This window comes from Camarhynchus parvulus, chromosome 12, assembly GCF_901933205.1.
Source record: "Camarhynchus parvulus chromosome 12, STF_HiC, whole genome shotgun sequence".
In the NCBI taxonomy this organism is placed as follows: domain Eukaryota; kingdom Metazoa; phylum Chordata; class Aves; order Passeriformes; family Thraupidae; genus Camarhynchus; species Camarhynchus parvulus.
Window position 1 is genome coordinate 16,110,041 of NC_044582.1, and position 21,779 is coordinate 16,131,819.

General features: G+C 43.2%; 1 protein-coding gene across 9 annotated transcripts in view; it reads right to left on the reverse strand.

The window, feature by feature from the left end:
* Positions 1 to 21,779, reverse strand: part of FOXP1 (forkhead box P1) — a 378,109-nt gene that overhangs the window by 14,678 nt on the left and 341,652 nt on the right. For 7 of the 9 annotated variants that reach the window (XM_030956498.1, XM_030956504.1, XM_030956497.1 and 4 more), the window contains 6 exons: positions 16,718 to 16,801; positions 8,060 to 8,261; positions 7,889 to 7,968; positions 7,148 to 7,249; positions 2,365 to 2,486; positions 217 to 286 (listed from right to left, as the gene is read on the reverse strand). In XM_030956498.1, coding sequence (XP_030812358.1) covers positions 217 to 286; positions 2,365 to 2,486; positions 7,148 to 7,249; positions 7,889 to 7,968; positions 8,060 to 8,261; positions 16,718 to 16,801 — 660 coding nt within the window. The remainder of the gene's footprint in view (positions 1 to 216; positions 287 to 2,364; positions 2,487 to 7,147; positions 7,250 to 7,888; positions 7,969 to 8,059; positions 8,262 to 16,717; positions 16,802 to 21,779) is intronic. The other 2 variants (XM_030956506.1, XM_030956503.1) reach the window with 1 other exon arrangement.

The window sequence follows — 21,779 nt, forward strand, 5'->3', positions numbered from 1 at the left end:
TTTTTTGCCACAATATTCAAAATGCTAAGCATCTAGCTAATGCTGAAGCAGCCTGATATGTGTTTGCCTCCAGGGACTATGATGCTTTATGCACTTAAGAAAAAAGTTTAACGGAATTAAAATTTAATATCTAATTAGAGCAAGGCTAATATATTTTGAAATGAGTGGGGAAGACACACGCCTCTGTTGCATATTTGCTACAGTCATTAATCTTACCTGTAAAGCAGCATTGAGAGGTGTGCAGTAGGTGTGGCTGGTCTGTATGTTTTTAATAAGAGAAGGGTTACTGCATAAGAAAAACATAAAAAGGAGAGTTAAATGCAACCAACTTCTGTGCCAGCGTTTCAAGCACGTATTGCTTCCTCCCCCACCAGAAAACTAGAGCTGAGACTGGTTTTCCACACGAGCTCTCTTTCGTTTCTCTCTTTTTTTTTTTTTTAATTTAAAGAAAATATCTGAGTTTTCAGCTATGGTTATCATATTTGCCTTTACTAAATAAAGAACATCATTATCTCTTGACGTTACCTCGCCATGTGTTCTACTACCCTGCGTTAGTGGCACATCTTGGCATCTCTGCTCATTTTAGCTGTGTTCAAGAGAAATTCTCCAATTTTCGTCGTGTCTGGGAGCCCGTTACCACGTGAAGGTCCATCGTGAGGAGGCAATGATCAAAAGCATCACGGGACTTTCTAAACTGCTTCATCCAAATGACTCTCCAAGTCGCTGGCAGTGGAGTCTCTCCCAGTGGAGGGGAGGGAGTCTCTCCCAATGGAGGGAGGCACCACGATGAGAGAGGATTTATCTGCTCCATGTTATTTCCTGCCATGCCAATAGTGAGGGTTATCCACACCATTGCCCCAAGCAGCCCGTGGGTACGGATACTCAAGGACAGGCAGAAACCACCATGCTGGCCTGAAGGCCATTTTTAGTAAAAAATATTCTGGTGTGCTATTTTGGATTCTTATTTTTGTCGCCTTTACATAAGGGGCCAGATTTGAGGAATGGGGACCACATGGCTTCTCTCTTTAGGAAGCATCCCAATATCACTGGTTCCATCAGGAGATTAAAAAAAAATTTAAAAATTATGCAATAGAAACTAGGCAGAAAAAATGCCCATGCAAAATAGCCCCTAAAAGTTGTATCACTCACTGGGCATGTTTTTATTTTAATTTTATTCACATGGGCATAAATTATGGTGAGCAGAGTCTTAACTGAGCTCCTTGCACAGGGACCAGCAAGGATCAGTTATCCAGGAGAGTTGGCCTTCGAGTAAAGGTCAAAGAAAATCCCTCTGGGAAGCCCAGGAATACTTGTGCATGGTTGTTGTAGGCACACAGCGGCCTGCTGATAATCTTTACAGCTGGTCTCTTTGCATTTTCAAACTCTTTAAAGTGAATTCAGCATTTCTGTCTTGTAAGTACCTTACTTTTTCTGATTAGGAGTTGCAAAACAAAGCATACAATATAAAGCAAAGGAAAATATCAGAATTAAAACTTATCTGAAACCTTTCCTGGCATATATCTGTCTTCCTGACACTTCTACAGCAGTATATCTGTGCTAGCGTGGATAATTATCTTAGTCTACATTGCTCCATAAATAAATGCTTTAACAAACATGTCAGAGTAGAGTTTTTACTACAGGCATTTGGATTATCAGAGTAGGACACACAAAATACACATAACAACCAAAAATTTAGTTTCTTTAGCAGCAAAGGTGATGACACTATTTTGTGAAATGCAAGTCTACATGAGATGGGTAAATCATGCAAAGCAAAGCAACAGCAGAAAAAAAAATTAAAGCAAGTAAAAGCTCTTACTGTGCAACAAGCTCGCCAAAGTTTTCATCAGGGCAGTATTTTCGAGGACGGCCTCGTTGAATATGACGGCCACGTTTAAACTCTTCATCATCAACAGTCCAAAAGGACCCAAACTCATCCTCTACTCTGATAAAGCACTTATGCAGTGAGAGGTTGGTGCGAATGGCACCCTGGGACAAGAGCAGCAGCAAAGGAGATGAAGTGGAAACAAAGGGACACGGGATCGGGGACAGAACAGACATCAAATACAGGGAAAAGGAAAAAGAAAATAAAATGCAATAAGCATAAGCAAATGGTTTGTGAGGGTTAATATGCATTGCCACCTAAAAGCTACTAGCATGTGATGCAACAAACACCAAGCAAGCAGGGTCAGGGTACTGGTGGGCATACAAACAGTAGTGATGAGATGTTTGTCTTGGTTTCCCTTAACTGAGACAATGCGAAACCACCTGTGGTTGGTCTAACACCAGCTAGCAGCCAAAAGCCTCTACGTTAAACTGTAAGCATGATCCGAGCTAGGCTAAGAAGTTCAAACATGGTGGACATACCCACTGATCTTTTGTGGCCTTCGTTTTTGGAACTCTAGTTCATCCACTGTCCATACTGCCCCTTTAACGTTTTCTACTCGCACAAAACACTTGTGAAGACTAAGATTATGACGCACTGCATTCTGCAGCAAGTATAAAAGAGAAAACATTCAAAAACCTTCCATGAGAAAATGCTCATCATTGTCCAAGAACAGCAGCAGCACAGTCAGCTTGACAGTTCTCATTTTGCAATGTTAAGCCCCTTCCCCTCCCCACACCCGCTCGCTTTCCCCGGCTCTTTACATCTTATTTTGCAAAGACAAAACAAATATGAAAGCTTAAACCCAAGATTAAAAATTCACGTTATTCTTATCAATTATCCCCAGAGTGACTGAGAACAGCCACAATTTTAAGCATGCATGTTGTAGAATACAGCACATTTCATACAGAACACAAGAGGAACATTTCTTAAGACTTTTTCAAAACAAATATATATACGCCCTGCAAAGAGAAATTTCTCCCCTCCTGGAAAAGAAAGCAGTTAGAAAGAACAGAAAAGGTTTTATGTAAGTACAGTCGACTGGATTTAGCTGTGAGGCACAGGAGCTGGTGTTGCTGTGGTTTCCCACAGCTGGGCTAATGTGATTCAGGTGCTGGACCTCCCTCCACACCCACAGCACGGGCTGGGGGCTCGGCAGCACCCCACCGGCCGGCCGGCACCAACTCCTGCCTCCACGGCTTGCTCTTATATGGAAGTTGGCTCCTATTTCTGGCAGACTACTGTAGTGACTGATCTGAGCCTCTGCCAAGTGAAAACATGAGGAGGGCTCTCTGAAACAAAGTGATAATATCCCCACAGCTCATCACCCAGAGGGACCTGTGCTCATGGCATCCAGCGCCTGAATGTCCACCCTGCAGCTCCATGCTGGGAAGGATGAGCATGGCCAACCCCTCCAACGTGCTGAGACACAACGAGACACCTCACTAAGGCATGGCAAGCTCTTGGCTTTTCTGTCCCTGCTCTAGGGTGCTGAGAGCTTTGTTACTCCTCAAATGGAGTGCTATGCTTCGTCCCTGCTTCAGGAGTTGTCCTGAGCAAATACCCTTCAACAACTGTTGGACCCAGTGTTCTTAAAGGTTTTTTCCAACCTAGAAGACTCTATGATTCTACATAGCCATTGTTCATGGAACTCATAGGAATTTGTACATGGAGCTTGTTCCCAGCACCGCTGAAAGGGGCTTGGGAAACAGGACAAACAGAAGAAGCCATTTGCTGAAAATCTGCAGGCGAACAAACTCCATCCTCACTGGCACCATTGATTCAGTCAATCTGGTTGACTCGTTAGCAGGCACAAAGCCAGCCAAACACATGGCCTGGGTCTAGGCAACCAGGAGACGATGATTTTTTTTCCTTCCGACATCATCCTCTTCTTTTTCTTTTTCATGAACATGGGGTCTGGATGGGGAAAGGGAGGTCTAGCAGTGAATGTCTAAATCACTGTGCAAACAAAGGGTAGCACAGAGCATTTGTCATGTAAATCAGGAGGCGGTGGTGTGTGTGCTGGGAGGGGAACACAAAGAGTCTTCTGCTCCCCCTCCAACTCCCTATGCCATGCCTAGTGCAGTCCCCACACTCCCACCCTGGTAGGAGTGGAAGATTTGGGGCTTGAACTGCTTTTGCTCAGCAGATGCTTGACTGCAAACACATCTCCTCTGGCTGTAGGTGCCTGATCCAGGCACTTCCACATCGATCTGCTTCTGAACTGGTGAAACAATAAACCTTAAATATGCTTTTCCTCCCAGCAAGGAAGAAATCTAGCAGAAAGTCAACCTGCCCATCAGGCCTGCTTGCTTCTACCCTTATTTTCTTCTTTCTGCTCTTATTTTTTTTAATAGGTTTTTTTTTTCCCTCCCACCTCTTCCAGATTTCAATACTGTTGACATTTTTGGCAAAATCCCTGATTTTGAGGTGGAGGAAAAACACGTAAACGCCCCACACCTTACGAGCTGAAATCAGCCAGCTCAGCAACTGCTGGTAGGTGCTGCACTAGTGCAACTCGACACAGGGCTGCCGGCCCACATCTGGGTAACTCAGGCAGTTTCCTGTGAAAATGGGCACACTGTCAAGTCTGGAGCAAAATGTAAGAATAATAACGCTATTTCCCCCAGTGAAAGCTGATCTTGTGGTTCATACAGCAGTTGATCAAATGCACACGGCAAAACCCAGCGAAGGGAGTCCTCAGAGTTTGTAAATAGTCTCTAAAGACACGGCTGAGCAGGAATATTTGTGTTTTTCTTTAAATAAATTTAATGTTGGAGAAATATTTTACAGACTGTTCTTGTTCTCTTGAAGTCCATTTGCAACTGATGTTTAAGGCTGTGAGACAAGGCTCTTGCTGGATATGTTGAGACAGAGAAGTTGAATATTTACAAGACATCCATGAAGCGTTGCCCTAATTTTCTATTTTCCATGTGATCACTTATTTAAAGAACTCATGCCAGAAAAAAATTGTTGTGTTTCCCCTGCCTCTGGATACTTGCTATCTAACAGTTTTATGTGAACAATACCCCAGCGTGTCAGAGCCACACCTGCAGCCTGTGCCTCATGGCTGTGACTCTGTGCCAGCAAATTACTCCAAAAAATACAAGCAAACAGACATTGCCTCTGACCTGTCAGAACCAGTTCACAATGCTGCACCAGCAATCAGCTAACAGAAAAATTAGGAGCTATTATTGTAAGATTATATATTTACCTTGTTAAAAATATTTGTATGCAAGCCACTTCTGCAGAAAAATTACCCTGAACATGCTTGAATGTAGTAAATGAAAGGGTTTGTTATTTTAATAACTGCTCAGGCCCTGCCATACTGCATTTTGGGAAAGAGGTTCAGTTTTTAAAGGTCTTTATTCTTGCACTTTTTTGTGTTTTTGAAATAGGGCTCAGGGAAGCTTGTCCACACCAAATCCTGACCCTAAACTTGGGGAACAGTGACCCAAATGCCCCCTAAGCATTAGCTGAAGGTGAGCACAAATGGGCACATATATATTCAAATTATTCTGATTCTGCAATTAGCCCCTTGCGCTCGTTCTGCACCCCGTGGGCTTCCCGTCATGCCAATCCAGAGCTGCATTTTCATCCCTGCTGTTCCTGGGGGCTGGAAGAAATCTGAGCAGTCTCCAGCACAAAATCCTGCACTACTCCAACCAGTCGTCTATTTTGCTGGTGCTGGTGGATGTGGGGGTGAAGTTTTTCTTTCCTGTTACATGAGGCAGGACCTGGACACCTACATAAGGTCAAGGTGTCCAAGGAAGTGTCGCCAAATGGCACCTGCCTCCCTGGGACACACAGTGCACTTCCACAAGCCTGGGAATCTGCAGCTCAGCCTCTCTGATGCTCTTCTGTATCTGCACTGGCTCCCGGGACAGGGTTTTTTGAGATGCCAAAAGCTAATTCCCAAAACTAGGCTCACAGGAGATACAGCCAGGACTGCCTGCTGCCTTCTTCCACTCCTCCCTCCACTTCCCTTTGCTGCTGGAACTAAATAGGATTTTTACTTTAGCACCCACACCTGCAGCTGCTGAAAAGCCCTACTGGAAGCACTCCAGCAGCAAAAGACAGGCAGGTCTAAAAGGATCTTAAATCAGGGAAAGTTAATTTCCTTTCTGGATAGTAAGGAAGCTGCAAAGTTGAACACTGCTCATGTTTTCCAACTGCAGGGAAGAATCAAAGCAGCAATCACAGAAAGTTTTCCTGAACTTAAGAGCTTCTAGACCAGGGTTAAAAATGTACAAAATTGTGCTGGGGTCTGAATGAAACGAAAACCATGCCACTAAAAACCAAGCTAACTTCCAAGCACCAATTTTAGCTCCATCCGCTGAAGGAATTAATCTTAAATGCAGGCTGGGACAGGAAAAACAGAAAGAGCTGATGGAACAGCATGTATGGGACCTATTCATCCTACCTGGTCATTTGAAGCTGTCTGAGAACAACAGTGCTGTCTGGATTAAGAGAGATTCCAAGCAACGGGGTACAGTTTTTACAGCAACACAACATCCAGTTATATGAATCATTAATTTGTGATTGCACTGGATTCAGAAGTCAATATGACTATTAAAGTCGTGTATTTAAAGTGAAAGAGTGGCCCCCCAAAATACAGAATAAAATCAACTCCCCAAACCTCTCATCTAACAGTATGTGTGACAATTATCAAAGGAAATAAAAGTGCAAAACCCCACATCTTTTTCTGTTAAAGACATTTCTCATTGAGGAGCTTGCTTCTTGCATATTAGATTCAGTAAGCTTCTGCTGTGTGATTAAAAAAAAAAGAGAGGAAGTTTATAACAGCTGTTTATGTAGTTAAGAGTCAATCGACTGAGGAAAGAAATCCACTGATCTATAGATCCTAGGGAAAAAAATGGTTGTGATTAAAACCTGCACAGCTAAAAAGATGAACAGTATATCTTCTACTGACATGAGAACTTTACCTCTTTTTTTTTTTTTTAATTTTCTAATATGTTCCGGCTGAAGAGCCTGAGTTTCCCTGCTCGTAGCAACCACACAGAGGAACTCATGGCATAATCACAGAACATAAAAGCCAATAATGGGGATTCAATTAGCGGTTTTCAAAGGCAGAGGAATTTTTTCTGCCAAATATCAAATTGTTCCTGCAGATAAGGCACCCGGCGCGTGTCACAACTGCCGATCTAAATTTTTCATGTCCCCACGTCGGGACAATTTCTGTCATCAGCAAGGTCTGTTCTGTACATGGCAGAGAGCAAAGGCAGGAGGTGGGCTCGGCCTTACCTTCCACGTCGCCGCGTTGCGTCGGAAGTAGGCGAACATTCGCGTGAACCAGTTGTAGATTTCGTTTAGTGTTAGCTGTTTTTCAGGAGATTCCAGGATGGCCTTGTGGAGCAAAGCGATTGCAAGATCAGTTACCAGCACACCAGTACAAAACACGCTCACAGTTTTACTTTGCCAGATACAAAAAAAAAAGGGAAGAAAGGAAGAATGAAAAAGAAGAGATTTGGAGCAAGAAATCGAAAGGAGGGTTTTCACAATATGAACTAAGATTAATGGCTGTATTTAACAGTTCAATGGCAAAATTCAAAATGGAATTATCTAATTGTTTTGAGTTTTTATTTCTGTTTCCTTACAGAAATATTAATTTATTAGTCATTCATAAAGCAGAATCAAAGAGAAATGCAAAACATTTCACTAGCTGATTAAAGCTCAGTAATTATTTAGAGCTCAGATTAATTCTAGGGATCAGAGATTACTGTAGCTTGTGATAATTGACTTGCCATCTTTAAACAGGCTCATTTTCACTGTTGTGTGAAATGAATTTCCTAATAATCACATCGTATTGTAATACTTAATCAAAAGCAATTATGTTATATATTGCAGTTCTAAAAACCCTTATAGTAAAGGTTTGAGCATTTGAGCACGCTTACATCCAAAGGTTTGAAAATCTATTTAATCCAGCACATATAGGAAGATATACTTTTTTCCCTAATCCAGACGCGCGTGTTTGGCTCAGCTTACCTGTCTAATTAAAGATGCATACGTGAATGGTGGTCTAACTTCTGCGTTCTTATAAAATTCTTGGTTCTGGGCAATATCTGCTAAATAAGAGCAGTTGTTCTGTTATCATCACAGCCCGATGCCGCCGGGCCGCGGGCGAAGGCGGGGGCTGTGCCAGCAGAACCCCGTTACCTGAAGAGATGGGGACGTTGTACTTGTCCGAGTACCGCCTCCGGATGGGCCCGACGTTGTGCATGCTCGTGGTAGTGATGACCGACGGTCCCTGCGTGACGGGAGTGATGGGCGCAGTCGGGGTGGTGGGAGTATGAGGTAAACTCTGCGGAGACGCCTCGGACGCGGTCTTGGACAGCGTGACGCTCGATACCAGATTCAGCTGCAGAGGGAAGGACGAGGGGGTCGTTACAAACAGCATTTCTGGATGGTTAAGGGCTGCAGGGGAAACTCTCGATACTGGAGTGTCCCTCAGTTACGAGCAGACACTGCAGCTTCAGCACAAAGTGCTGCTGTAACATCTCTGTTAAGAGCCAGCAAAGGGAAATAGATAATAATTACATATATACATCTCCAAATAGGTTTAAAAAACAGAGCAACATAGCCTGCTGCCTAAAGAACAAATCATGAATTTTTATCTAAATCTTAATGGAAGATCTCGCACAGTACATGATCATTTTAATATTTTACTTCAAGTTTCATTGTTTCACAGTCTAAATCCCACACCTCTCTGATTTCCATGCTATCATTATGCATGGCTTCTAATCAGTCTTCCTGGATATTTCATTGAAGGCATCAGGCTTAAAATAAAAGACAAGACTTTCCTAGGGACATGCTAGGAAGAAACACAATCTCTCTCTTCAGCATTTCGGCTTTTCTTTTTTTTTTCCTCTCTGTTCACCCATTTTAAAAGCAAAGCCCAGAGTAGGTTAACACTGGAATAATTTAATTAATCACAGTGCATGAAATACTGTGAGCATTCAGCCCAGCACAAGTGGCACCACTCTGTTTTTCCCTCCTAGGACGGAAGGCATTGGTGTTACCTGCATGAAGCCTGGCCCCACTGGTGTGGCAGTGTGCCACAGCAGGCTGTAAAACACACCTGCCTCCAGGATTGGGTATCAAACCCAGCTCCAACCCAACTGTTTTCGATGCACAACATATTTATATAACCAGCATCCACATTCCTCCCCAACCCTTTCTTTCTGCCCCACAACGTCCTTTGAAAGATGATGCCCCATCCCAATAGGTTGCTGCTGCTGAAGTATTTTAAACAAACAATCCAATCCCTTAACTACAACATCACAGAAGACAACCAAGAAAAGGGCCCTTTGACTACTTCCACATTTCATTCCCTTCATGAATAATATTGGTGAAATCCTGACCCCACTGAAGTCGGTAGCAAAATTCCTACTGAATTTAACAGGGCCAGAATTTTACAACTTTTGTTCATGATTAAAATTCCTTTTTTGCTAGACATTAAACCTTCTGAAATGAAGGCAAGGCACAGGACACAGCTATGCCCCCAAAATCCCATGTTTATCCATAAGGCACTGTATTAATTTTCCTTGTATGAAAGTAACCAGATAAGAAAACTCCTATTAGCATCCCTCATATGAATTAATAGCCACAAATAATTTTCTTTTAAAAAATAATAGGATTTATCCCAAACAAAGGTAGTGGAAAATAAAGAGCTGTAGTATTACAGAGAGGATACCAACACAAAAAGCCCACTGCCCACAGAAAGGGCTCAGCTGAGGGAAGATAAATTGTGATTGCTTGTCCTTCCTGACAGTGAGAAGGAGCTGAGGGAAACCCTAGCCACAAACTCCTGGCATAGCCCTGATGCTGCTGCTCCAAGGGAAGAAGGTGGTGAGCAGCAGACCTGCAAACACACACCTTTCCCTGCAGGGGCTTACAAATTCCCTTGCCTTGCAGTGGGAAATATTTAACACTTCGTGGCAAAGCCAGGGAGCGTGAACACAGAGAGGGATGGTGAAGGTGCTGAAATGCAGATATTGATCCCCGCTCCAGCCTGAACCACTACCTGCAGTCTGGAGTTTTAACCCCCCCAGTGCCATGCACTGCCACCATGTGCCACCCAGTCTGCTCATTGACTGGCCTGATTTAAGGACACTGATTAGGGACATATATATAGTAATGTCTCCCTGTTATCCATCTATCCATCTATTACATATGATAAAAGGACCAGTGATGATAATAATAGTGCAACTGACAGGTCTCACCATGAAATTAAATCTACTGTATTTTATCTCAGTTTCTAAATGGACATTTTAACAGTCCAATAACTGCGAGGAAATCTGCATCAATTTTAAGTGCCCTTCTCAGTGCAGGCTCGGCAGCCGGGCCCTCCTGTTGGAAAGATCACTGCTCCTGCTTCATCATTACGGCTCCCAACTACTCCATTTCAAAAGAGCCCCCTTCCTTTTTCAGCATGTAAAAACTTAACATTTAATCTGTTTCTACTAGGGAAGCTTGAGAAAGGATCCACAAAGGTCAGCATTCCCTGTTTAAAGAATCTGAATCGAGTTAAATTTCTTTAGGCTTTACAGCATAGGTAGCGACGAGGAATAAACACAGAAGAGGACGAGCAAAGGTGGGGGGCTTTAACAGGCTTGACAAATGACACTGTGATTCACACCCACTGCTGGGCTGCCACTAATAAGCTACAGAGGAAGCAGCCAATCTCAGCTAATTACCAGATAAAATTGTATTGTAAGGACTCTAATTAGGAGATGCTTATGGAGGTGATCTAATGATTAAACGCTGCATCCAAGTGACCCCACCATCAATGTGCAGTGGTGCAAGATGTCACCGGAATATTTTGTAGAAACAGTAATTTTATTTCAAGGAGGGGAGGCAGTAATATTTGTAATAATGGCTATGAGGTAAACTAATTAAAAGACAGTTCCTAAAGGAAGACTGTGGCTTTGAGCAGCTGTGGCCGTTCCAAAACAAAGTGCCAAATCTCAACAGAGGAGCTGCAGTCAAGTGGAAAATTTCTGCCTGACCTCTGCTCTCGCTATTAATTTGCAGGAAACCTAATGACACATATACATATTCCCACAAAATTGTTCTAATTGCTAATTTGCCAAAGGAGCCCAGTTTCCAAATTAAACATGACTGCAGTCTGTGAGGAAAGAGAGAACAAAAAGCTGGAACGCAGTGAGTCTGCCGCGTTTCACCTCCGACGACCATTTGTGAGCCTGAACCAACAAGTTAATGAAACACGACCTTGTCCATCGCTAGCGAAGTTTTTCCGTTTTCCGTGTTTTATTTGATGACACTCTCCTCTTCCAGCTGGGTTCCCCAAACCCGAGCCAGGGTGAGGGAGGAGAGGGCTGCACTCCCTCCACAGCCTTTCGCTGCCGCTTCCTTTGTTGCGTCAATAGCGCCAAGGCTGAAAAATCGGTTGTGAATTAGAGCAGAATAACAAATTATGAATGGTGTTGGTTTTGTTGCCATCTTGAATTATTAATCTGAATGGTAAACTATTAAATCTTAATATTGGCGTCAATTAGAAACGTGGAAGCGGCTGTGGATGACTGTGCAGGGCAAAGATCAGGGAGGGACTGGGCTGGGAGGGTTTCTTTTCCTGATGGAAACTCTACATGGTTTCTGCCTGTTTGCATTTGCTATTTAAAAACAAGTTACTATGATTAGAAAAGTTGTTTGCATTGGTATTTTGTACACAGGCTGTTTCCCACATACTGTAATTTTTGGATGAGTATCACTGCTGGCAGAGGGGAGGGAACCCAAGCCACAGACTGAGCACTTCAACAAGCAAGAACTCTTGCACTGCAGCAATGTGGGCACTCAGAGTTCACCCCTGCACCAAGGAGTTAAAATGTTTTTGTAATATTTGTCCTGGGAAGGGGGGGAGGGAGGATTTCCTCCAGCCTTTAAAAAACAACCAAACCCAAAAATAATAATTTAAAAAAAACCCCAAAACCCACCAAAAAAACCTAACAGAAAACACACCAAATCTCACAACAGTTGTTAAGTCATAAAATTCTGCAAATTCAATCACTGAACTTTTTTGATTGCTTTGTTCAGTTTTGGTTTTTGAGAATATTTCCTTACACTCTTTTGACTTGGTCATTCATAAGCGCCATAACTGTTTCAGCACTCAATATCCTGCTTAGGACTTTATTATTAACCTTCCCTTTCAAGAAACAGTCATGTCTCCCTACTAAAGGTGAAAACAGAGTCATTTGCTTTTTTTCTTTAGATATAAACAAGGCAAAGGTAACCCATGCTATTACCCAGTTTAAAAAACCAGCTTTCCAGTTAGTGGCTCTCCTATTAGGACTAAGTCTGATTTCTTTTTGTGTAAATATTTTACATGACAATAGTGGCTGCACATGAAATAGCAGTGAAACTCTTTTAAGAAGGGGGGAAAAAAGTTGCTAAGGGTCACAGTGAGGCCATACCCAGTGACTCCCCTGCAATGGGTGCTGCTGCTCCGGGCCCATCTGGGGCTGGGGACTTATCTGCACGGAACTCCTGGGACTGAAATACTTTAGACAAGAAACTCCTTTTCTTGACATTGAGGGTGAGAAAGAGAAAGTGAATACTGGGCCTAGAACTTTGTTCATTGCTGTGTCTTCCTCTCCCTGTTTCAGCCTGGACACATCAGTGTATTGGATGCAGAGCCTGGCAGGCAGCAATCACTTAGCAGGTGTTGTTATTGGCAGGAATACTAAGGAAACTGAAGCTGAGGAGTGAGACTTAATGAAAACCAGTATATAAAAACAGCTTTTGTTGTGCTTGAGAATCTCTCTTTATTGCTGCATATCGTTATTTTTTCAAACTATAAAGTATGGCTACAGCAGCTAAAATGCTCAGTCATTACCTCAACAGTTAAAAGACTTTTTTTTTTAATGCTTTGTTATTACAGTTGCTAAAAACAGTATTTCAAAACAATCATAACTGCTATGGTTATGGTAAAAAAAATACATTAAAGAAGGGATATCTACCAGTACATCTTATTTAAAGTGCCAGAAGGGCCTTCAAGTTTTCTGTCTATTTTTAAAAGATAGTTATAGGGCCTAGTATGAAGAATTACTTGTTGGTTGATGCTTTTTCCTTCTCCTTCCCTTCCTATGAACTTCGACACAAGTTAATCCTCCCAGAAGAAAGCACATTTCCATTTGAAGCTATTATGCTGATGGCTAACACCGATGAAAACAGCGTGTCGGGGGGGTACCTTAATAGCAAAACCAGGATGACAGTTCTTGAGAAATCGCTGTTCCGGCTTTTGTGTTGTGGTTTTGTTTTTTTACCTTGAAAAAAAGTTCACCTTACCAAAACACGTCACAGCTCATTCTGCCTCATGGCTTTGTTCTGACTTTACTCAGGCCCCTCAGCCCCACCAAAACAACACGTGTAGCACGGATGGAACAGCGCTGCCTGCTCCAAGTGCTGAGCTCTGAGATAGCTCCTTTTTCTTTTGAACTGCTGCTGTTGAGCATTTCCATTGTAAAGCTGGGTGTTTTTAAAGGGGATCCTGAGCACTGCCCCACTTCCTGGGATGTTCCCCTGCAGCCCAGACCCCCTCCTGCCTGCCCAGCAGCCCCTGGGGAGCAGCACCAGACACCGACAGCACCTCCCTGCCCACGGAGTCTGCCAGTGATTTGGGCCACCACCACTACGCCACACAGGAATGTGCTTAAATCTCATCGACTTTAGTAGGACTAGAGAGCTTTACTGAGCAGATTTCTTGGTGGGCTGAAATGCAGGGGCCACTCCACCACCCCTGCCAAGCTCAAAATTACTGCAAAGAGCTAAAGATACCCAAAGGTAGGGACGGGATGGAAGGACATGCCTAAATCAGACAAGCAACCCTTCCCCAGAGCTGGGTGAGTTTTGAATTCAGGCACAACCCTGAAGAACTTGGCTGTGGTCCAACTGGTCCAACACCACACACTCAACTACTGTCTGAAGCCCAGAAGGTAAAGATGGCACAAGTGGTCAGTGTGGATTACACACGGCCTGTGGTTAACACAGATGCTCATGTACCCTCTTACCTGCCAGTAACAAAATAGTTTAAAACAAGCATTAAGATCCTTTAAGCAGAATAAAAACATTTTCTCAGTCATGAAAAGGCTGTAATTTTAAATCCCAACTCACTGCTATGTTTGGATTTGCAGACGCTTTTTCCTTTAAAATCACCGAAGTACTGTAATATATTAGTTCTAACACACACCTTGCATTAGTTATGTTGGCAGAAAAAAAAATTAATTACTGGATGTAAAGACTACTTTGCAGTGCAATAATGGTCATCAGATCTTTTTACCAAAGTCCTATCCCACTGAGTTGAAAGGACGAGGGTCTAGCAGAGTCTGTGCAACGCCTGTGTATTTTTTTCACTGGGAAAGCACAATTTATGCAAAACACTATACTTCTACATTTTATAATTAATTTTCAAATGCTTCACCTATACATATTTTAATAATTTCTGATTTATCAGATGGTATCTATAATAAATTTTTCTATATTTCAATAAATGAAAAGAAGGCAGTTTCAATCCAACAACAGAGTGCCACACAATATAGGCCTGTCAGGCACCAATTTTTACTTCTAACATGTAAGTTAAAGGATAAGGAATTTATAATGCTGCCTGTGAACGAAACCACTTTTCATACACAAATGTGATCTTTTTTTTTCCAAAGGGTAATACAACAGTACATTTACATAAACTAATCCAAACAATCTATGTATTTGACAATGGCAAACCTCACACAGACTGCCTATTGTTGGTTTACATCTTGGAGTTCTTTATGTTGGCTTGTAACACTGCTCTAGCTGTCAAAGGTTTGACTTGGACTCTAAATAAATGGTTATAGAAGTGCTGTGCAGCGATATTGGACTTCTTTGCAAAAGAAAACCTGCTGTGTATGAATTCAAAAGCTATTAATTTTTCAGTCAAAAATATTCATGCCTATTTCTTTTAATAAAGAAACACTGTGCTGAGCAACTGAGAGATAATGTTGACTAGTGGTACAGAATTTTCAATAGAGCAGTTAAAAATAAATTTAGTAGGAGGTCCCCAACAAAGCTATAATTTTCCAGAATGTAAAACATTTTTAATACTAATCAAGACAGCCCTTTTCCCCCTGCGTTCACGTGTTTTTCTCCTCTGCTTTTCCCTGTTTATTAGCTGTTAACACTAATCTTCATGGCGACACCCTGGTATCTCTGTAGCCTACAAGACCCTCCAGAGCTCCCTGCCCTCGGCGGCCCGGCATCGATCACCAGCAGCCCTGCCAAACACCGCTCGCCTTCTGATGATTTCCTCCCTTCAGTTTGTAATCCTTCCTCCTGAGGGGCACTGCTGTTATGAAAGGCTTCAAGGCAGAGTGCTTTGAGACTCCCAGATTATTCCGCTGTTTTAATTTTTAATCCAGTAAGAGCTATAGAAACCAAACCTCCTCCCCATTCTGTTGGGTCTACACACTTTGCCAACAATGCGCTGAAGCATTTGCATTCGGGCTGGGATGGATGTGAGGAACTAGAAGAATGCTATTTTTATAGACACTGCCAGTAGTTTCTACTCTAGAGGGCTGGTGTCCACCAGACCAAGCAATTTTAGGCATCTCAACAGCTTAAATGGAAGGCTTTGTACCTACCACTCAACTCTCTCCAAAAAGGCAAGGAAGTTTCCCGTTGACTATGACATCTGCTCCAGTGTTACTCAATAGCCTGCAATTTTCTATCTAGTAGCCTCCCTATGCACTTCTGCAGCCATTTATTTCCAACTACATGGAAACTGAGAAATCCTTTTCTAGTAAAAATGTGTGCGCGAAGTGTTTAATGATTTTATGTTCTCTATCTCTGTAATGTGTTCTGTTTCAGACATTAATTTTGTCTACCAACTGCATCTTGGCAGGCTACCATATTTGCTGGGTTAATAGTCTGACTCCTTTTTATTTCTATCACCATAAATCACACATATATGGGTGTGTGTTTGCTTTATTTATAGAAAAAAAATCAGTCAAAACAGATAAACCAATACTTTGTCATTATGCTGCATCATTGCATATTGATTAAAATTGCTGGTACTAACTATAGATTGTCAACGCTCAATTAATTTTCACACAATGACTCAAAGCAAAATCAAATAAAGCCAGTGTACCTTTAAATCTTACAAATCTTAAAATCAAGAAGCAAAGCACTCTCTCCATTTTGAATAATCATTGGAAGCTCCCAGGAACACTTTCAGCATTAAGAGGCTGATAGAAAACAACAGCTGAAGAAGAGTCATTTCAGTCAGTGAAGGAGATGGGGGATTTTCCTTGGTTTAGGGGTAACCAGGAGTTTTCTTGGGCTGCAAAGCCACTTGTTCCCCCCTACTCCCCCTTCTTCAAAGAGCAATCTGAGGTAGAGGAGGTTTCCCTTCTCAGTTTCAACAGTATAAAACCTGATACCGGGTAACCGTGATTATCATCAGAACATGCAGTTAGAGTCACTTCTACAGTAAATGTCTGTCAGACCAGGAGAAAACAAAATAAATATACTACATATAATTTAATTACAACTCCTTCCTAACACTTCCTAAGATTTCATCCAAGTCAGACTGATACAAAGCGACTAACATGCGGCCAGAAAAAGGCCCAATGCATCAGCTTTGGAACCAAACTGGACTTTGAAACTCCCCGAAGAGAGGGGGATGACAAAACCCAGCTGCACTTCCCATCTCCTCCCCACACCCAGCTCTGAAATGGGCCAGGCTCCACAGGGTGGGCTCCAGTGAGGAACAGGAAAGAGGTTTGTTGTGAGGTTTGGTTTTTGCTTTCAGCACAGTTCAGTACTTACGGGCTGAGGGGTGGCTTTTGGTTCAGTCGACTTCACATGCAGGTGTGTCATCATGGCTTGCAGGCGCTCTTTATCTTTTGCAAGCTGGAAGGGGAGAGAAAAAAAAATATCCTCTGTTAGTCGTACAAATAAAACCCAGCCTCTGCTTATTTCTAATTAAACAGCTGGCACCGAGGCATGAGACAGAAGAGTTTTATTGCTGAGTAGTTTGGAAATTGTATATGGGCTATTCGTGAGGTAAAGCCAATGTGTGGTGCTGGGTGTCACCATTTCCCAAAGCAAAATGCATTAGCCCTCGAGTGAGAAGAGCTAGACCTGCTGGCACCAAGAGTTTCACTCCAGCCTTGACAGCTAAAAGACAACAGTGAATCATGTTTATTAACCAGCCCCACTCCAGGTCGGGAGGCTCAGCAGAAGGAAAGCAAGGCAGCGGGTCTAGGATGCGTTTTCCTTCTCTCAGAGCACAGAACAAGCGGCACAGATGGGCTGCGGCTTTACGTCAACCACAGGCATTGTGGCACATGCAACGAGCACAGCTGGGGTGGTTAACCACATGGGGCACCTCCACACGGCTCTGCAGGCAGCCTTGGGTCCAAAAGCACCTTGATTTGACTTGAGGAGGTGGCAGAGCCCTCGGCGGGTCACCCTGGGAAGCCAGGCTGGGCACCCGAGCAGGGCCACCCTGAGCATGGGGCAGGACCTGCTGTGGGAGCTGCCAGCATCCCTCTGGCTGAGGGCAGTGGGGTGGGAAAGGCTGAAAGCAGCAGTTATCACCCCAAACCACTCATCCCTGGGCACCCAATGCCACAGGACTCATGCTGTCATCCTTTCACATCAGCCACTCGAGGCCCAAGAGTTGGGGTGAAGCCCCTGCTCTCTATGTCTCTTGTATTTTATGGTTGAGACCCACACAGCTGGAATCTCTGGATCACTGGTATGCATCCATAGCCTGGTCAGCTTCCCAAAGCCTTTCAATGCACTGGACAGACACTAAATTTCACTATTTTTGGAAACAAGGAATTTTTTTTTCAATGTGTGAATGGGACTTTTTTCCAGCTGCTCTTCAAAAAAAAAAATTACAGTAGAAAGATATTAAGAATACTAATGAAAAAGGGGTGTTGTTAACCTGCATGCTGAACATAAAGGTTGCTGCTTCCAAGAGGACCTGAATCAGGTTCTTACAAATGCCAGTTTTTGCAGAGCTTAGTTTTTGCTTTAGACAAGCCAGATTCCTGGTGCCAAAAGGAAAACTGTGCTCACATTCCAGCAAAACTTAAAACAACCTGCCCACCTTATCACCATCATCTGTTTGTAGCAGTAAAGTGGGGCTAAGTGTATATAAAAGGAGAGTTGATCATAAATCTCCACTCACAGCCTTATGGCCAAGGCTGTCCTGCTCTTTGCAAGGCGAGGGGTTTGAGATTGTGCCATGATGGGATAAAACCTGGCACTGAAGTTTCCAAGACAGGAATGAAATAAAGGGAAAAAATGGTGTCATTGCACTTTTCAAATGGCTCCTCTTCTTTTGGTCAAAAACCTCAATGGCAAGAGAGAAAACCTGACACCTATGGCAGATCTCCTGCAATCTCATCCTGATCTGAGCTGGACACTTCACAGGAGAGCTGAGGGCAGCGACAGGCTCTTATCTCAGTGCTGCAGCAGGAACTTCTGCCTCTGAGAGTCCTCTGAGAACCTCTCCAGAGAAAGGAGAGGGCTCACCCTCAGCTGCTGTGCTTCATACAGAACAAATTAAGCCAAGAAATAGCTGTGCTCTCGGCGCAGCTCTGTTGTGCAATCCCTCATTCCTAGCAGTCTCCGGGCACACGGGCTGCTTGGCGGGGTCATCTGTGCATTAAATTTTGGTCTGCAGGCTACTGCAGAAGAACAACAACTCGTAGCCAAAATAAATAAAAGGCAGGCACCTGAGAGCTTCCTGCCAGCCCCGGCGCGGCAGCAGGAGGGGATGGCACCCGGGCAGCACAGGGCACACCCTGCCGGGCTTCCTCCGGCCCCCACAGCGAGGGAGAGGGGCACCTCCCTCCCACTGCCAGGTCCTTGTTTGTAGTGTTTCCACTCATCGTCTCAGCAATGCTTTTAACGCCGAATCTGGTGGATGGAGGTTATTAAAGATCCTCTCGACATTTCAGGCAGACACACGCTAGCATTTTGTCATAGTCTAGGAATTCAAACACTCACCCAGTTAGGCAGGAGTTTAAATTATGAAAAATAGAGGTCTCTCGGTTTCAAAGCACTGAAGAGAAGTAAAAAAATCTGAAGAATTTCTTTAAACTGTTTTTCCCTTAGGTCAGGAAGCAGTAGTGATATAAAGCTAGAGTGTCACTAGTAGCCCCTCTGGTCAGTGGGGTCAAACAAAAGAAACCATGGGGGACTGCTCAGCCACTGGCGGAAGCAAATTCTCACTGGTGGCAATCACTGGAGTGTAGATGGTCCAGAAATGGGAATTATAGTCAACAGGCAGGAAAATGCTCTTGATCTACTGATAGTGTTGTTGGGCAAGGACAGTTCTGGCATGGAGGTAAGAATCTGCTCTGTACACGGGCCTGAGGAACACAACACAGTCCCATCTGAAGCCTCCTTCTTTCTTCCTATACCCATTTGGAAAGCTCTGCAAGGTGGGAGTTTTCAGACAGCCATCCAGTTCTCCATGATAAACCTTATTTTGTGAGACTTCATTCACCTCTGGATGCACAATGCGAGTGCCTAACTATGGTTCCACCAAAAATACATCCAGAGGAAGGTACAAGCCCTGCAAATGTGGACACCAAGACACACAGCTTGCCCTGGAGAGGTTAAATCCTAGAACTATACCAGCAGGAAAGGCAGGAGGGAAGCACAGAAAGCAGAGGCCAGAAGGGGCTCCAGACAAGGCAGTGACCAAGGAGCAAGAGGAAAGGCATTAGAAACACAGGTGATGAAGAAATTGTATGGGAGAAAAGCCAGACAAAAAAAATAAAGACAAGAATCAGGAATGGGAAAATGAAAACCCAGCGAGGGCATTCAACAGGAACGGGAGAGCACTTCAGCAGCAGGATTTTGGACAGACCAAGGACAAAGGAGAAGGAAGCCAGTCACAGGCAGTGCAAGAGGCAGCCAAAACACAGCCCTCCCATTCCGTGCCTGGTTGGCCTGTGCACTAGAAAGGTTTAGAATCCATGTGTCAATGGACGCTGCAGGAAAACAGACCCAAGCAGCATTTTCACTGCACTGAAAATGGCCAGCTGCCTTCGTTTTCTTCTCTAGACTCATCACAGCCCTGTTGCTATCCTAAAATGTTTCCCCACTCAAAGGTAGCAAAATGGATATCCTATTCCAGCTAACAACTAGCTAAGGACAGGGGTATGTTCCTGTGTTTGTGTTTTACTCAGCAGCACAATTTCACTATTTATAATGGCAAAAAATGATCTTGTCAAGATGGTTTAAACAAAGCAAAATGCGAGCAGACTTCTACCTTGTCTGTGCTTTTTGAAGTGTGTTTGTGATGGAAATGCTAAGAGTGAACTTCAAGACTTCTGCTAAGGGGCATTTGCAATCAAACACAAAACACATTTGACCTGTTTCTTTCCAAAATGTTGATTAAAAATTACTTTAGAAGATATTACACTTATCTCTAACGCTGACAAAACTATAATGAGTAAAATAACAGCATAATCAACAACAACAAAAGGATAGCATTTGGGTCCATCACACTCAAAACCTGAAGTGTATCCCTCAGGTGAAATGAATTTGTTTTGATGGAGCTGTACATGCATTAAATGGTGGGGAATGCAGATCTTGCCCTGGTGCTGGACCCTGAAGCTGGTAATTCCCAGGTGCACTGTAAGGCAAAGCTGCTCACCAGTGCTGCTGATCAGGGGTAAAATGAGTCCCTTTTCTATCTAACTCACAAAACTCAGTCTGCAGAGGGCCTGTCATCATTCTGTTGGTAACTGCTCCACAGCCTGAAGGTCAGCTCAGTGCTCCTCAGACCATGTCACTGAACACCCCACTGCTGGGCACCTCACTCTTGTTTTGTTATGGTTCTGTGCAAAAACGGGCCACAGCCAGGCAAACTAGGGACTGGAGGGCAAATCCTTCCACATGATTAAGGGCTTTTTTGAACTCTCAGAGGACTGACACAGGATGAAAGTAAAGGGAGAAGAGGGAAGGTGCAAGTAAATTTCAGAAGCTCGACCACCATCCTCCTCCGGCACCTGCCCTTGCTGGCCAATGCAGAGATGGCATCACTCTGTTATCAACACTCCTGCCTAAATGAGGCCTCCAGTTCAACCTACCTATCCTGATTATATGATTGTTAAATCCAGAACTTTCTGGCCTCACACCACTTTGAAATTATGGTCTTGTCTTGTGGACCTTATGCTGCCTTCCCTTGCAATGACTCTGAGCATTGGCAGCACTAAATGGGTGTGAAACTGGAACTATAACTCATTTAGAGCAATTAGCAGAATGCACTGCTGATAAACCTTCCAAAAATATTGGCATGGGCTTAGGGAGAGGTGGGAACCAAGTCTCCCTGTCCAACACAGGGCATCCTCCTGTAGTTCCATTCCCAGGGAGTGTGGGAGAGAAGGATTAATGCTTTTCAAGCTGACTGTAACTGAAGAATCTAGATTTACCTTCAGCCTCAGTATTACTGCACCTTGGTGAAAGATTATCTCATATCTCAGTTTACCAGGAAGACTGTAGATTTTTATTTTTCTTTTCCTAATTCCCAAGAAACTTGTTAAAATAACAGACCATTTCTCATAACATTTTCTGCAAGACTCTGATATTTTATGACTGGTAGTTTGATTTTTATAAAACTTGTATTAAAATAGTTTATATTGCTTCAGTTAATAGTGAAAGAGTGTCATGACCAGTGTGTTCCTGAAAGTAAAATTTAGGAAATATCTATGAAAGAAAAAGGGTAATTTGTAAGATAAGAAGATAAAAAGCATTTTTTTAAAAATGCTTATCTTGAAAAGTAACAACAAGAAGTTTAAGTGTGGTTTTGCTGATTTTTCTCTCCAACTATTTGAAGCTATAAATGACTTAACTCAGTAAA